Source organism: Saccharomycodes ludwigii, chromosome IV (genome assembly GCF_020623625.1).
Source record: "Saccharomycodes ludwigii strain NBRC 1722 chromosome IV, whole genome shotgun sequence".
Lineage (NCBI taxonomy): Eukaryota > Fungi > Ascomycota > Saccharomycetes > Saccharomycodales > Saccharomycodaceae > Saccharomycodes > Saccharomycodes ludwigii.
This window is the reverse complement of record NC_060203.1, coordinates 970,199-987,970: the sequence shown is the minus strand read 5'-3', so window position 1 is coordinate 987,970 and position 17,772 is coordinate 970,199. Positions and strand designations below refer to the sequence as shown.

The window sequence follows — 17,772 nt, the reverse complement described above, 5'->3', positions numbered from 1 at the left end:
AACCCTGCCCCTCTCAGTATATCCTCTCTGCGACATAACACCTGGTAGCGCCGCTAAAATTAAATTCCAAGAATGAATCAGCATCTAACTGTTATCGCCCCATTTAAGTTCTCTGGAGCCAAAAAGGATGTTTCCAGAATTCCAGCATTTTTGTTGAGTTTCGAAACCCAATTTGCTATGTGTGGTATTAAAGACGATTACGTGAAAATTTGTTTTGTAGGTCAAAATCTTACTGATAATGCTTTACAATGGTTCACTAACTACTTTAACCATAACGACTGTAGAGCTATGACATACTCTGCATTTGCCGCTGACTTTAAGGATTACTATAGTTCCAAGATAGACTCGTACCAGATCGTGGAAAAGTTGAAGCGAGTTTCACAAAAGGAGGATGTCGATACGTATGTTAAACAGTTTATGACGTACTATGACATGTTACCTCGTAATTATATGTCAGATGATTTTGCCATTGATTTGTTCATACAAGGACTGAAGATTCAAACTCGCCAATTGATGAGAATGCACCGTTTTGACAAGTTAATTGATGCTGTCAATGCTGCTGTAAGAACCGAACATTGCCGTGAAGACTTGGATGTTTCATTGAATTTTGACAGTAACCTTGTTGGAAATACGAATAAATTAGATAAGGACTTAGATTACATAATGAATGCGATCGATAACACAAGACGTGGTTATTCGAATGCCGGGAGAAGATATACCGGAAGAGACAAAGGAGGGAAGAATTCCTATAGAAAGGATAACTTCCAAGAGAAGTTTTACAATGTTTGTAGAAGAAACAAGTTGTGTTTCAACTGTGGCTCCCCAGAGCATGCAAGAGCTAATTGCCCTGGTGATGCGAGGCCTTCCTATTAAGAGACACAAGACAGGTAAACGATGTGGTATAACTAAGAGAGTTACTACCGCAGCCCCACACCATGATACTACTATACATCAAAAAGATGTTCCTACTTCCGCTGCACTTACTAATATGACTACTGCAGCTAAACATTCTGTCGAGACTTCACTTCAAAAGGATACCTATTTGGGTAACGTTGCTTCTCCTATTGATGATGTTGTAAAGAATGATGATTTTATGTATTCCAATATACCTTGCGTGACAGAAAATCACAAGACGGGTGATATTGAGGAGAGGAGAGATTTGGAAGATCTTCCTCTAGTGTTCTTAGTTCAAGAAGAACCATTAGTTGGTAAAAAATTGGTTATCAATTGTGAGATTAAAAGAAAAAAGGTACAAGCTTTGTGCGATACAGGTAGTCCTACTTCGTTTGTAGATGCGAAGCTAGTTGAAAAGTTAGGGTTAAAAGAGAAACCTTGTAATACATTTACGTTTAAAGGTGCGGTAAGTGAAACAACAGAAACCTGTGTATCGTTTGTCAAAGTACCAATGAAAATTAACGATAAGAGAATAATGATTTCTGCTTATGTGGTTAAGAAATTCCGATATGAGTTATTGATCGGTAACCCAGTTATAAAGTTACACAGTGACGTGTTTAAAGAACTGATTGATGTCAAAAACGAAGATATGTATTTGGTAGATATGATAACTGATGACAAAGAGAAACAAATAGAACAAGACGCCGAGTTCTTGTGTAGAATATGCCCTATTGACATAAGGAATGAAAAAGAAAATGAATTGGATGGATTTGAGAAGTTACCAGAAGGTCTAAGGAAAAGATTTCAGACCCATGTTACTAATGAACTTCCAGGAAATCCAGGCCCAGAAAATTTTGAGTATAATATTGTATTGAAAGAAGGTTTTAATCCACCAGAATTATACCCGTACAGGTTAACGCCCAAGATGGAGCAAGAATGTAGAAAGATTCTAGAGGACCTCATCAAGAAAGGATTTGTGTCAGAATCTAATGCTGCCTGCGGAGCGCCTATTATATTAGTACGTAAAAAGGATCAAACATGGAGATTAGTTGTTGACTATAGAGAATTGAATAAAGGTATTGTAAATGAAAGTTTCCCAATTCCTTCGATCACTGAACTATTCGCGAAAGTTGGTGATGCAAAGGTATTTACAACTCTAGATTTACACTCAGGATACCATCAATTAAGGTTGAACGAGAAGTCAAAGGACTTAACGTCGTTCACGACACCCTTTGGTCATTTTAGATATGAAGTATTACCGTTTGGTATTAAAACGGCCCCAAAGAATTTTAGTAGATTTATGAGTAAATTATTAGATGGAATCGAGAATGTATACGTCTATTTAGATGATATATTGATTGCCACAAGAGACAAAACTGAACACTACAAAATACTAGAGAAAGTATTAGAGAAACTTAAGAGTAATAATTTGTACTGTAAAAGGTCAAAATGTCATTTTGTAAAAGACAAAGTAAATTATTTAGGTCATGTTTTAACTGCTGAAGGTTTAAGTGTTGATGAAAATAAGATTAGTGCTATTAAAAAGCTAACTATGCCAAGCACTATAAAAGGTATGCAAACGTTCTTAGGATTAGCGAACTATTATAGGAAATTCATAAGCAAATTTAGTGAATTATCACAACCGTTATATGATTTTGCATCCAAGAAAGCAAAATTAGGAGAAAAGCAAAGAATTGCGTTTGAGAAACTAAAAGAAGCATTAACGTCAACTCAAGTATTAGTGCCATTTGTGGAAGGAGACCATTATGAATTAACATCTGATGCTAGTTTACATCATGTTGGAGGTGTGTTAGAAAGATATGAGAATGGAAAGTTAAAAGGTGTAATTGGATACTTCTCAAAACATTTAAGTGAAACACAATCTAGATATCCAGTTGGAGAAATAGAACTATTAGGTATCATATTGAATCTTAAACATTTCAGATACTATTTGCATGGTAGAAAGTTTACGATTAATACTGATCACTCTTCGTTGCTATCGTTTAGAAATAAGACAGAGCCCCATCTAAGATTAGCACGATGGTTAGATTATTTAGGAGAATATACGTTTGAATTACGATATATCAAAGGAACAAAAAACGTAGTTGCTGATTGCCTATCTCGCCCAGAAGAAATATTACCAATTGTAGAACTAGACAATATAAATCCTAAAGATTGGTTTGAAGATTTATTAAAAGACCCATGGTCTGCTGCAATCTTAGTTACCCTAGATTCAAAGTTTAGAGAAAAGGTAAAGTGTAAAGACAAAAGACAATATGAAACGTTGTTACTGAAATTTGGTAGATCAAAGTTGATTAAAGAACGCTACTCTTATGAAGATAAAACTCTTTTATATGAAAAACGTATTTGTGTGCCAAATAACAGAAGAAGAGAATTATTACATGCTTTCCATGATTCAATGTTACAAGGAGGACACTTTGGTGTCGCTGCCACCACGGAAAAAATTGCAGATAAATTTTATTTCCCGAAATTACATAAGTATGTGGAACGATATATTAGACACTGTTTGAATTGCCAATTGAACAAGAAGACTGCCAATACTACTCAAGGCAGGTTAAAACCACTACCCGTTGCCTCAGGTCGTTGGCAAGATTTGTCTATTGATTTTATTACGGGACTCCCACCGTCACGACGACATAATGATATGATTATGGTAGTTGTCGATCGATTTTCGAAAAGATCACATTGGATTGCGATGAGGAAAACAGCAAACTCTAAAGATATACTTGAATATTTATACCGATATATCTTTGCAATGCACGGTTTCCCACGAACGATTGTATCTGATAGAGATATCCGTTTTACTGCTTCCGTATATGAAGAGTTAACGAAACGATTAGGAATTAAATTATTGTTCAGTTCAAGTAATCACCCACAAACAGATGGACAAACTGAAGCTGTGAATAAGATAGTAAACCGTCTATTAAGAACATTTTGTAGTCAAGATCAGGATTACTGGGATGTATATTTACCCCATATGGAATTTTGTTATAATTCAACTCCGGTTACGAGTACTGGTATTTCACCATTTCAAGCTGATATTGGTTATACACCAAATACACCGTTGTTAGATACAACTAATGAACTAGATACAAGAAACTTTAATGCTACGAAAATGACTAAACATTTGAAAGCTTTATCATTACGTATTAATGATTCATTACAGTTAAGACAGGAACAAATGGAAGAAACTACAAATGCTAAAAGAAAAGAAATTGATTTTCACATTGGAGAATATGCTTTATTGCATAGAGATGCTTATTTTACAGGGGGAAGATATTTGAAAGTACAATCAATTTATTTAGGTCCATTTAAGATCGTCAAAGTAGGTACAAATGTTGTAGAATTAGACTTACCATCAAGTTTTAAAAAACACCGTACTATCAATATAAAATGGATTAAACATTTTTACAATGACCCAGAAAAATACCCAAAACAATTACCAAGAACGAAAGAAGAAAGAATACACAGAATCACAGAAATTACAGCCATCATAGGTTATGAAACAACAACAGGAAATTATTATTGTAAGATGTTAGATGTCAATCCCGAACTAACTGCCACTTACGAAAAAGAGGAAATCAACTTATTACCCAGTTCCCGCTTGAACTCTTTATTAGCAAACTATAAACAATTGCTAACCGAGACTTCAAATTAAGAGGAGGAAGATGTTATGAAGTAGAATTGTGTGTGTCACGTTTTATACGAGATGCAAGTACTTCCGAGAATACGGAGAAGACCGAACATACGGAGATCGCCGCAAGAAGGAAAATATGCCCAGCGGACAACGAAGAAACATTAGAAAAAGTTAATACAAACATAAGGAAAAAGGTGAAAATAAATCATATATAAAGAGATGATTTATTTAGAAAATTGATTATGAAATAGATGAGTTATATAGTTTTATTAGTTAAAAATATATAAAAGATCAAGCAACAAACTATTACATCTGCCTTGATATAAATAGCAAAGTATCAAATCTGTTTACTAACCCTGCCCCTCTCAGTATATCCTCTCTGCGACATAACATTTGCCACGTGCAACAAGAAAGATCATTACGAAAAAATAAAATAAACTATAGGTTTAATATTTCACGGTAAAGGAATCTGTCAAATCGACGCAAGCTTCTATATATATTCTATATATATTTTATTTTAATTTTTTTTTTTTTTTTTTTGCCACCTTAATATTCCTTATTTCTTTTTTTTTTTTTTTTTTTTTTTTTTGAATTAAATATGGCAAAAATAATCATTCTAAATAAGGACATATAACTAAATTAGTAACAAGCACAATAGATAGATCCGTCCAAAGAGTGTTACAAGATCTCATACAATATCAGCTTTCCATTAAAAAAAAAAAAAAACAATTAATCATAAATTAAAATAGAATAAAATAAAATAAAAAAAAAAAAAAAAGAAAAAAAATAGACAAACAAAAAAATGTCTGAATCAACAACGTTACAATTCAAAATCAAACATGCTGGTAAATTTTATGATTTAAAATTGTCAAATGGATCTTGTTTTCAGGATCTAACCGCTGAAGTGGAAACTCTAACTAAAGTTCCATCGTCAAGACAAAAATATATGGTTAAAAATGGTGGCAAATTGACTAAAGATACTCCAATTCTAGATATCATTAAACCAAACCAAACAATCATGTTATTAGGTACTCCTGATGAAAATTTGATTCATAAACCAATTAAAAGAGCTAAATTTATAGAAGACGGTTCTAGCAATATCACCTTTTCAGATATTGAAAATAAACAACCAATTGGTATCAAAAATTTAGGAAATACTTGTTATGTCAATTCTACTTTGCAAGCTTTGTATCAAATCGAACCATTAAGAGACGCTGTTCTAAATTACGATCCGTCTCCACTTTCGCAGCAGCAGCAACAACAACAACAACAACAACAACAACAACAACAACAACAACAACAACAACAACAACCATCATCAACAAACAATTCTGAATTACAACAGCAAATAATTCTAGTCAGAGAATTGAAAAGGACTTTCCAAAACATGAAGGAAAAAAAACTAGAAAATGTTTGGCCAGCCACTCTGTTGATTGCTTTGAGAAAATGCTACCCCCAATTCTCCGAAATGGATCAGCAATCAGGAACTTATAAACAACAAGATGCTGAAGAATTGTTTACTCAGTTATTTCACACCCTTAAATTAGTTTTAGGTGATGAAATTTTGCGGGATTTTGAAATTGAGTTTCAAACAACTATAACAGACAAAAACAATAGTCAAGATGTGATGATTAAGAATGATGAACAGGACTTGAAGTTGCAATGCCATATTAATAGTCAAACTAATTTTTTGAAAAGCGGCTTGGCGAATTCCCTACATGAAACTTTAGAAAAAAAGTCTAGCATCACTGGTTTAGATTCTACTTTCCAAGTAGAGAAAAAAATTACCAAATTGCCCAAATATTTGACTATTCAATATGTTAGGTTTTTTTGGAAGAAATCTACAGGGAAAAAATCAAAGATCTTACGTAAAGTTTCGTTCCCATTCCAATTGGACGTCTCAGATTTATTAGAAAGCAGTTATTCCCAGGCAAAAATCAAGATACGTGATAATCTACGCAAAATCGACTCTGAGAGATTGGACGAAGAACGTGAATTGAAGAGAAAAGCGCAAAAAAACCAAGATCTTCCAGACACCAACAAAGAAGATGAAGACGCTGATTTAACACCATCGGAAAAGGAGGAGTTGAAAAAAGCTATTGAAAGGTCGAGAAAAGATAAATGGATAAATAAATTCCATTCGGCATTCCCAGACAATTTGCGTAAAGGTGAAAATCCTTCCTGTTTATACGATCTAATTGGCGTTATCACTCACCAAGGTGCCAATTCTGAAAGTGGACATTATCAATCTTTTATAAGAGATGTAAATGATACAGAAAAATGGTACAAATTCAATGATGACAAGGTTAGTGTGGTTAGTAAAGAAAAGATAGAGTCTCTAGCTGGTGGAGGTGAAAGCGATAGTGCATTGATTTTGATTTACAAAGGGTTTGCCTTGTAATATATATATATATGTGTGTATACTGTTTGCTTTTCCCCCTTTTGTTTTTGGGGTAGAAAGAACTGTTACTTGGATAATATCGATATTATTAATAATATAAGTAACTATAAGTTATTACGGTAATATATATATATACCTTTATGGGGAACAGTTTATATATTTTGATTCCACTTTTTTTAATTTTATTTTATTCAAACAAACATGGAATATATTTTTATTTTCTTTTTTTTTTTTTTTTTTTTTTTTTCCTTGGTCAGCATCTTATTAATTCTTATTAATTCCTATTTCTTGCCTGTTTACATAGCAGTGACGTCGTTAACAATTTTCTTGAAATTTTGAATTTCATCATAGCAATTTAATGGCTTACCTTGATTATCTTTCAAACATTGACTTAAGTTGGCCTTGATTTTTTTCAAATCCTCATTCTTTTCAAACTTAGAACTGCGTTGCTGAATTAAGTTATTTAGATGCTCATTTAACTCCGTTACTTTTTTGTTTAGATGTTGAGAAGTCAACAATTTTCCATTTTTATCCAATTCTTCTTCTTCAGGCGTACTTTGTAATAAGGAAGTATTCAATTTATTTTCAAATTTTTCCAAGGTTTCTGTTTCTAAGACGTTTAGTTCTTTAGAAATACGTTCTTGAATATATTTTTCAGCAGTTTGTTTTTTTGTATAGGAACTATCTGTACTTGATTCCAGTTGGGCTAAGACTGCATCACTGAAATTCACTGGAACTGTTGATTCAAATAGTAAAGTTTTATTATCGTTTTGCTGTTGTTGTTTAGAAGCTTGGGCGCCCATTGTGACTAGATATGCAAATGTGGTAGTTGATGTTTTGATAGTGTTGCTTTTTTGTTGCAGTTACGAGGGGGGAGATAATGTAGAAAATGAGGGAAAGCTTGTAAGTTTTTTTTTTTTTTGATTTTTTTTTTTAGATTTTAATGCGGAGAAAAAAGCCTGTAAGAAGTGAATCCTTTTCTGCTCCGGACAAACACAACTTTATTTGATTTTATATTTTATATTTTTTTTTATTTTTTTTTTTTTGTTAATTGGTGAAAAATAAATGGTGGGTTTTAATTGGGCAGCTTTTTTTTTGTCCAATTAGTTATTCCGGATGGACAGCGGATAACATCAACTGTCGGATACGAATAAATAACATTTCTTTTTTTTTTTTTTTTCTTTTTTTTTTTTTAATTAAAAATTTTGCAAAAATATAATAAAAAGAAAATTTGTTTTAATATTTTCATTTTTTTTTTTCATTTTTTCATTTTTTCTACCAACTGTTTGTAATATTTTTTCCTCTTTTAAAAAATAGACGTTTGCTTCCTTTCAACTTTCCCAAATATTTACCTTTTTAGCAAAAACTCTCTAAAAATCTATCAATTCAAGCGAGCACTGGACCCATTATTAAAAAAAAGTTTTAATTTTTTTTATTATCTAAAGCAAGGAACTTGAAAGTAACAAAAATAAGCAAGAATAAAACCAACAGTTTCAAAAAAAAAAAAAAAATGGCTTCCGATTCTACCCCAAATCCAAAGGCTTTCCCATTAGCCGATTCTGCTTTGACTGAACAAATTTTGAGTGTTGTTCAACAAGCTGCAAATTTGAGACAATTAAAGAAAGGTGCCAATGAAACCACCAAAACCTTGAACCGTGGTATTTCTGAGTTCATCATTATGGCTGCTGATTGTGAACCAATTGAAATTTTATTGCATTTGCCATTGCTATGTGAAGATAAAAACGTTCCATACGTTTTTGTTCCAAACAAGCAAGCTTTAGGTAGAGCCTGTGGTGTTTCTAGACCAGTAATTGCTGCTTCCATCACCACTAATGATGCCTCTACTATTAAGAGCCAAGTTTACTCCGTTAAGGATAAGATTGAAACTTTGTTGATTTAGCTCTAAGTGGTATATATTTTATTTACTTTAAAAGGTTATATGTATATTTATAAAAAAAATAAGATAATCAACTGACCTCCCATTATACCGGTTTTTGTTTGTTTGTGGATCTGTAATGTCAATTCCAATTCTTACCACTCAAAAAAAAAAAAAAAAAAAAAAAAAAATAGAAATCTTGGTGAAAATATAACACACAATTCTACTCCTGATAAATAAGATACAAATTGCCATTCAGAGTATGCACTAAAAAAAAACCTTGTAGTAAATCACGATCATCGCTAGTTAATTTCCCAGGATCGTAATAGGCTAAAAAATGCTGCAATATATCAACTTTTGCAGGAGTTACAGCAATTATTCTTGAAGAAAAATTCAATTGGACATAGTTATCGAAATGTTCAATTTTAGTATGTTCCATCCCACTTAATACTTTCTGTTCCTCGCTGACTGTATGTGCTTCTTCATATATCCTTTCTGCACGTTCGTCAATTTTCTTAAAAACATGTAACTCATTACGATTTTTGACTATTGCCATACCCCAAGCGTCACCCAATACTATAGTATTGCCAACACCACTAAAGGTGTTTACTGAATTTATCAATGGATTAATCTTATTGAACAATTCTTCCTGTTCAGTGGAAGTGCAATATGTAAAATCAAGTAAACATTGGTCAGTGTTATTACCAACGTTTTCATTAATTTGTAACAACTGAATATGCTCCTTGAATGGATCAATCATTCCAAAGTATTGAAAATTTATAATGTTATCAAGTCTTAATTTTTTCCCTTTTTTTGTCCCTTTAATGGCTTTAGGAGGAATTAATGAAGAACTTGGCAGATCAGTTATAATTTTTTTAAAATAGCTTGTTCCGGTAATATTCAATGGCAGCATTTTGGAAATTTTGACAATTTCAAATTTATGCTCTGATGCTAGATAATTAATTTTCCATATGCAGAGGTAGTCACCAATGGTTATTAAACAATTGCCCCTATTTGTACTATTATGGCTGCCCATACCTACTTCTGTAATACCATTAGTAAAATAGCAACTGATATTTGAAATATTATAACCGGTATTATACTTTAATTGTAAATGTAACGTACCAGTTACTTCATCTAACGAAAATAACCACAAATTTGGTAGCCCATCCGGCCTTTTCTGCGATTGATATTGTTGCTCCAGGGATTCATAGTTTAGAGATACTATAAAACATTTTCTTAAAACTTGGTTTATTGAGGTTACTTTAATTGTATGCGATTCACGTTCTACTAGTATTTCTGAGATGCCTGTTATGATTGAGCCTGGAGGAAAATCGTTGAAAGTGAAAACTACTTGGTTCAAAATAATATCAAATAACCGCAAATCAGATCTACCGGAATGATTCAAACTAGTAATACTATTCGTAATGAGTATGACATACCTTGATGAAATGGAATTCAACTTCAACATCTTAATGGGAATGTTATTCAATTCATAATTTCTGCTCCAGGTATTTGATTTCATATCCTGTAATGATTGTTCAAGCTCAAATTCAATAATATTTATTGAATTGGCTTTGTCTATAATATCTCTATAAATTCCAATCCATTTATCCTGTCTATTGTCATTACCAGCGGTAACTTTGACAATTGATATAAAATCCAAGTTCGGCAACGGTATAACTTTTTTATATTTATAATGGTAAACAATGTTTCTCGAAATAATTATAATGTCTGAATTGTCCTGTGTGTTATTTACTATTCTTTTAGAGAACCGAATTGGTGAGTTTAAGGCATAGTATTTTCCACTTTCTGCGTCTATTATTTCACCACTACAGAAATCCATTTTTAACATTTGCCCATCAGTCATACCAATCAACAATATGTGATTTGAAACACCCGTTGCTGCTGCTACTGTAATAGCTGATACGTTTGACTCAGTGTGTTCGGGAAGACTAAAAGTTTTCAGCTCTTTCATATTTTTAATAACGTACACTTTTTTGTTAAAGACAACGAATATGTAAATACTTCTCAATGTCGATACTAGTTCATTTAAAATTAATATTTCCATGAACATGGTATTTTGAATTAGTTTTGCAGACACCAATTCACTTTTAGAACAGAATTTTAAACGTGAAAAATCACCTTTATTTCTGTCCTTGAAATCAGTAGTAAAAAATTGGCATAGTTCTCCATTTTTAGTCAAGTAAGCAACCACGAAAGCAGCATCACTATGACAAAGTTTTTTGCTATCACAAAGTAATACATCAACACTTGGATCTTTAATCTCTATAAAAGGTGGGAACCTAAATTTTGTGACGAGCGCATTTTCTGGTATTCTGATAAAATTTTCCAGATTATTTGTGAACAATTTTTTGTTTGTTCTGTCATAAAAACAAATGTCACCCTCCTCATTTATCCAAAAATCATCCACAGTGTTAATGTTACTGTTATTAATACGACTTTGAGTAAAACGGTTACCCTCTTTTTCCATTACATTAACAGAAGAGATGGGTAACACATCTGAGTAAGATTTAATAACACCTTTTTTAATATTTTCTAGTGCATTATATGAAATAACACCACAAGTAACCAGGTTTGAAAACACTGTTTGGGTATCCAACAATGCGTCTAGATACATGGTATTTTGAAAACGAGTAGCGGCAAAATCAACATTACAATTTTCATAATCATTGAACTTCATCAATGGCTTGGAACAAATGCACAGCGAAGAGTTATCCATAAAATATAACCCTTTGGATTCATTCAAAAGCAGTGTGTGAGATGGCAGAGAGGCATATTCCCCCATAATATCGAAACTAAGTTTATTCGTAGATGGATACGAACACTTTTCAATGAAGCAGGTAACTAGTTGCCAATTATCCACAACCCCATCGAATTCATGCCGTTTAAAAACTGCATAACTGAGCAAATCAACTTTATTTCCATTCCCCCTAGTGGTGTTGGAAGTCCCAATTTTGAACTTGAATTTATAAACGTTTCCATCGTTGAACAATACAAGCATTTCACAAGCCCGAATCAGTGATTCTTCAGGATCTGCTGCGCTCAAATTACTACTTTCGTCTTCTTCATTTAGACCTAACCCTCTTTCCCGTTGATGCTTGTTTTCAAATAATTCAGCAGTAATTATTTTGACAAATACAACTTCCTTACTGGTTGGTGCAAAAATGCAATTATCAACCCCATCCGAGATTGTTGCAGTTAATGGGACCTCATAAAAAAATTGAAGGGGTGGCCGACTTATGTCACTATCAGGATTATAATTTATGAAAAAAAAAATTGTTTCCTTAGTAAACAACCCACAATATCCAAGTTTATCAACAGATTGATCAGCAATGACATCATTGTTGTATGAGAAAAAGTTTTTTTCTGTAATATTATCATCATTAGAGCAGAATATTCTATAATTATCTGACGGGACTGTATCATCTAACGATAGAATATGGAAAGAATAGTCCTTGCTATCGTTGTTTCTTGCAGTGCTATCTGATTGATGATATTGATCCTTAATATACGAACCTGAAAATTTTGATGTTGTTATGAGTACCAGCCCTTTATATATTTGCAAAGGAAATTTATAAAGTTTAATAAATTTACAATCTAAATATTTATTTGAAACAAAAATTGTTTTAAATATTGGATTTGTACTCTTTTTACTTGGCAGTTTTCCCATTAAGAAACGGTTCAGTAACTTTATACCGGGTGTCTTTTTCTTCATATTGCCCTTAGGAGCTTCTTGTAATACATCTAAAACTATTTTTTTAAAGTCAGATTTATAAATTTTTTGAATAAAGATGTTTGGTGAACAAGATATATCATACAATACAGATTTCTCAGATTTGCCATATACAAGGGCAACACTATAGGGGCTAATTTCAGTTATACTTATTAAATCATAGTAATAGTCATGTTCCTCTAGTTGGTTGGGTGCTATTACAGGTTCTATTGTACTATTTGGCGATAATAGATCAAATATTAGCAAGTCGTTATATGAGTTTATAATCACCAGGAATTGCTTATCGATTAAAATAAAGTTTGTAATTAAATCAGAGGTAGCTTTCGCGTTATTGTCGCCACATATAATGTTTGTTAAACAAAAATTCCAAATTTCTTTTATTATTTCAAAAGTAGTTGTGCTTTCCCTATTATGAGTATTATCCCATTTTATTGAATATAAATGGATTGAGTTATCTGTTAGAAGCACGAGACGACTGTGCTGAATTCGATCTACTATTTTATCATTTTGATTTTGAGTTACATCCTTAGTAATTGGATGTGATGATGATAATAGGGAAGGGATTGTAAAGCAACCCTTAATCTTGGAATGATTAAGTAGAGATGAAACGGATAGCGAGGTCATCTGTTAATTTTTTATGTTTTTTTAAATAGTACTTGGGGGTTCATAATAAAAAAATGTTATTTGGGTGGTATTTTTATTATTTATTAAGGGGGATGATATAAATCTATACTTTGAAAACACCCACACATATTTATATATAAATAAAGATAGAAAAATCTAGTCAGTTATTTTAATTAATTTGTTTGTTTGATGACAAGAATATCAAACATTGTAAGAAAAAAAAAAAAAACAAGTTAAGCAAAACAAACTGATAATAATATACTTATCATTGTTACTAAAAAAACTTGTATAAATAGAAATTTGTCGTTCTCTTTCCCTTTCTCTTTTTCCCCCATCGATTAGTTTCGATTTAATTGCAATTATTGTCTTAAGTTTTCATTTATCTAATGACCTCGAGAGTCCAGGGCCATGTATTTCTCTTTTCAGATCTAAACTTGAATTAGCATACTTTAGATATTTAAACGAGCGTTTTCCCTTCAATTATCTCAACTTACACTCCTGTTTAAAATCTGTAATTTTTGTGGTTTTTTCTATTTTTATTTTTATTATTTAATTTTTTTTTTTCTTTTTTTCTTTTTTTTAAGGGGGACAAACTCTTTTAGTTTGATTTAATTTAAATTAGATGTTCCTTCTTCATCTAATCGATTAATCAAGCACTGGCTAACAAAAAAAAAAATATTTGATAGTCATCAACGAATAAGATCAACGAAAAAGAGATTATCAGGTTTACTTGGTAATCCAGTAATATCTTTATTTCTCTTATACGTACCAGAACCATCAATAGCATTATAATAGAAGCAATAAGTTATACTTACCAGAGAAATGATTTTGAAGTCACAAAATTTATTTGAAAAAATTAAAAATAATCGAGATAAGACCAAACAACAACAACAACAACAACAACAACTACTACAACTACAAACAAAAAAAAATACAGTGATAATACCAAAAACGTGGAAGTTATTTTTAAAAGTATTTCAGAAAAACCAACAAAAAAACAAAAAGACTTGAAAAAGGATTTATTAAACACTAATATTACACAAGAAGAACAGGAAGATGTATCTGTTATTGATCTATGTTGCTGTTGTAATACCGTCTTAAAACACCCTAAAAAAATAACAAAATTTAAATGTTCAGCATGTCACATAACCATAACACTAGATAATAATAGCGATTTCATTACCGAACACAATGCCAGTGAATTAACTTTTCACACGCCAAAATTAGATTCTTTACAAGATCTAATTTATCAATGCGATAAAAAATATCACAGTTTCTGCATCAGCAACAACAACAATTTTATAAAAACCCCAGATAGCAAAGATACCAATTATTTGGCCAGAGTCACTCATGATATTTACAATCCCATCGAGATATATATTGAAAAGAGTTTTTCAAAGGTAATATTATTAAACAATGCCTTTAAAAATAGCAAGAATACTGCAATTATAGACTATATACAATTAGTTGAATTTTATGATTTGATTCTAAATTTGCCCACCAAAAGGCCGTTCTATAGACTACTATTATGTTGCAACGAATTGCTAAGAAGGCCAAATACTAAGTTGATTGACAATGGGGTTATGGTTACAAGCGCTCATCCATCAAGGAACAATAGCAACGGGGAAAACAATGGAGGGTTAACTTTGCGAAATTTTAAGTGGGTACTAATTTTGTTGGAAATTCCAATATTGAAATATAGCGTGATTCAACAAAATCATAACAAAACTACATCCAACCACGCTATCAATAAGTATGGAAAGTACAATACTCCACAGATTAGAGCGCTCTCTTATGAGATACTAAAAAGATGCATCGGATATTTATCCTGTGTACCACCATACGTAGCTAAAGAACTAATTTATAATTTGCAATGTTGGGATGATCAAAAGTTTAATAATAGAATAGACTTGATCAATTTGTATATCACTTTCCATGCCAATAGAATAATATATCATGCTTTGCCACACAATTTCACGACTACCCCTAACAAAGCAACTTTGAATGCTAGTGACAAACTACACAGTCCTACTTTACAAGAGTTTGAAGAAGGAAATGGTGAGACTAGTAACAAAGATGCTTCAAGTGCAAGCGGAGAAGCGGCAAATGAAAATGTCTTAACACAAGCGTTTAACAGTTTTTGGTGTGGGCTTGGTAATTCTAATAATAACATTAATACTAATGGTAAAAGTAATGCTAACATTCCCAAACATTTCAAACTCTCGTTGGCTAAGTATGGGTTTGACTGGCATCTTCAGACGGCAGCTCAATTGTTGATATATTTTTTTGGAGCTAATCAAAGAACTAAAAAATGCTTTGTTTCTCACTTTTATAATACATTATTGGACTTTATTGATTATAAAAAGGATTTCGAAACATGGAAAAAGTTAAAAAAAATTGAAATAAAACATCACAGACATAATAACAGTAACGCCAGCAGCAATTTAACTGTATTTGATAGCGAATATAGGCCAAGATTGACGTTATGCCAATACCCATTTTTATTGTCATTGGGCATTAAAGTATTAATGATGGAATATGAAGCCAAAAAGGTAATGGAGCAAAAAGCTGAGGAAGCGTTTTTAAACGCAATAGGAAGTAACAAGATTGTTGATGTATATTTTAGAATCAAAATCCGCAGAGATCATATCACGCAGGATTCCTTGAGATGCATTTCATCAAATAACAATAATCACAATTTGCATAAATCATTGAAGGTTGAATTCATTGACGAACCTGGTTTAGACGCTGGCGGCTTGAAAAAGGAATGGTTTTTATTATTAACAAGCAAATTATTTAACCCGACAAATGGGTTGTTTGTAAATATTGATGAAAGCAATTTGTTTTGGTTTTCGATTGGAAATCCTAATGGCGCTGGCGCAACTCGCACAAACAGAAACAACAACGAATTGTACTATTTGTTTGGGGTTGTTTTAGGATTGGCAATATTTAATAGTACAATATTGGATTTAAATTTCCCCCTGGCACTATACAAAAAATTGTGTGGTGAAAAATTAACTATGCAGGATTACATAGAATTGTATCCAGAATCGGGTAAAAACTTGATGAAGTTATTTAATTACAATAAAGTTGATTTTACAAGTGTTTTCGATTTATATTTTGAAACATGCTATCAAGATTGTTTTGGTACGAAGCATACTGTTGAATTACGACCAAACGGGAGTAAGATACCGGTAACTAACGAAAATAAAGCGGACTTTGTCTATCTATGGATGGATTTTTATCTAAACAAAAGTATTTTGGATAAATTCAACAGTTTTACAACTGGTTTCATAAAAGTGGTTAACGGAGATTCTTTCAAATTATTCAGTAGTGAAGAATTGGAACAGTTATGCTGTGGCAGCACTTCTAATGGTATGAATTCTGGGAAAATAGATATTGAATCATTGAAAACAATAACAAAATATGCCGGCTCTTTTTCGTCTATAACAGGTAGGAATCATAAATGGGATGGCAATACACTTGTAATACAGTGGTTTTGGGAAATTTTCAAAGATATGACCTATGATGAACAAAAGAAATTATTACAATTTGTTACGGGTAGCCATAGATTACCAGCCACTGGTGCATCTTCGATGATATTTCGGATAACCAGGTTGGGACCCGATAGTGAACATTTGCCCTTGGCACACACATGCTTTAACGAATTATGCTTGTATGAATATAAGACTAAAGAGAAATTAAAAAAAAAAATATTATTTGCAATACAAGAGACCGAGGGGTATGGATTCCGGTAGTGTTTATGTATGTGTGATACTGATAGTATTTGCTAAATACTTTTTATTTTTATTTTTATTTTTTTTTCTATTTTTTAAACTTTAATTTTTTTTTTTGTAATGTAATGACTTTCTGGGTTTATGGTTATATTTATACTGATGTAGATACTTAGATACAAATTTATTTTATTTTGTTGTATTTTTTTTTTTTTTCGTTTTTTTAGCATGAGATTGACGTATATACGACCAGCCAATTATATTTTAGATAAGTTGGTGTTACGAGGTATAAAATTAAGCTGCAAGAAAGTTTGCTACTCTTTTTTTTATTTTTTTTTTTTATTTTTTTTTTATTTTTTTTTTATTTTTTTTTATTTTTTTTTTTAAATATTTTGGTAGAAACCCCCCACACAAAAACAAGGGAGAAGCCAAGGAAAGAAAGCCAGTTTTGTATGGTCGTACAGAGTGACTTTGTAACAGTTTTTTTTTTTACTTTTTACTTTTACTTTTTTTTAAATTTTAAATTTTAATTTCAATGCAAGCGCATTTTTCGGTTCTTTCTTTCTGCGCCAAATTACAGTGTCATTGTACATGGCAATGGGGGGAAAACATATAAAAAAAAAAAAGTAAATTATTTTTGTTTTTTTTTTTCTTTTATTTTTAAAGATTTAACTGCGATAGAGAATTCTATTTCCACTTTCTCCCTTCGATCAAATTTATACTTAAGTATTTTTTTTTTTTTTTTTTTTTAAACCATTTATTAATTGTTGTTAATGACAGGTGCTGATTCCTTTTGGTTTGGTATGTTTTAATTGAAGCTCATATACA

The 17,772-nt window shown here is 31.7% G+C and overlaps 7 protein-coding genes across 7 annotated transcripts; 5 read left to right on the top strand and 2 right to left on the bottom strand.

Annotated features, from left to right (window-relative positions):
- Positions 1–72: 72 nt before the first annotated feature.
- Positions 73–873, top strand: SCDLUD_003503 (uncharacterized protein; the record flags this gene model as incomplete). The annotated part of the gene is made up of 1 exon (XM_046079192.1): positions 73–873. The coding sequence occupies one exon, from the start codon at positions 73–75 to the stop codon at positions 871–873; it is 801 nt and encodes a 266-aa protein (XP_045934450.1).
- Positions 874–988: 115 nt separating this feature from the next.
- SCDLUD_003502 (uncharacterized protein) lies at positions 989–4,573 on the top strand (the record flags this gene model as incomplete). Its single annotated transcript, XM_046081483.1, has 1 exon — positions 989–4,573. One exon carries the CDS (start codon positions 989–991, stop codon positions 4,571–4,573), a length of 3,585 nt encoding a protein of 1,194 aa, XP_045934449.1.
- A 781-nt stretch (positions 4,574–5,354) lies between these two features.
- UBP6 (ubiquitin-specific protease UBP6) lies at positions 5,355–6,953 on the top strand (the record flags this gene model as incomplete). Its single annotated transcript, XM_046078074.1, has 1 exon — positions 5,355–6,953. One exon carries the CDS (start codon positions 5,355–5,357, stop codon positions 6,951–6,953), a length of 1,599 nt encoding a protein of 532 aa, XP_045934448.1.
- Positions 6,954–7,249: 296 nt separating this feature from the next.
- On the bottom strand, positions 7,250–7,756 carry MIC19 (Mic19p; the record flags this gene model as incomplete). The annotated part of the gene is made up of 1 exon (XM_046078073.1): positions 7,250–7,756. The coding sequence occupies one exon, from the start codon at positions 7,754–7,756 to the stop codon at positions 7,250–7,252; it is 507 nt and encodes a 168-aa protein (XP_045934447.1).
- A 707-nt stretch (positions 7,757–8,463) lies between these two features.
- SNU13 (RNA binding protein SNU13) lies at positions 8,464–8,853 on the top strand (the record flags this gene model as incomplete). The annotated part of the gene is made up of 1 exon (XM_046078072.1): positions 8,464–8,853. The coding sequence occupies one exon, from the start codon at positions 8,464–8,466 to the stop codon at positions 8,851–8,853; it is 390 nt and encodes a 129-aa protein (XP_045934446.1).
- Positions 8,854–9,052: 199 nt separating this feature from the next.
- Positions 9,053–13,210, bottom strand: MLO127 (Mlo127p; the record flags this gene model as incomplete). Its single annotated transcript, XM_046078071.1, has 1 exon — positions 9,053–13,210. One exon carries the CDS (start codon positions 13,208–13,210, stop codon positions 9,053–9,055), a length of 4,158 nt encoding a protein of 1,385 aa, XP_045934445.1.
- A 1,583-nt stretch (positions 13,211–14,793) lies between these two features.
- Positions 14,794–16,968, top strand: HUL4 (putative E3 ubiquitin-protein ligase HUL4; the record flags this gene model as incomplete). The annotated part of the gene is made up of 1 exon (XM_046078070.1): positions 14,794–16,968. The coding sequence occupies one exon, from the start codon at positions 14,794–14,796 to the stop codon at positions 16,966–16,968; it is 2,175 nt and encodes a 724-aa protein (XP_045934444.1).
- Positions 16,969–17,772: the final 804 nt, after the last annotated feature.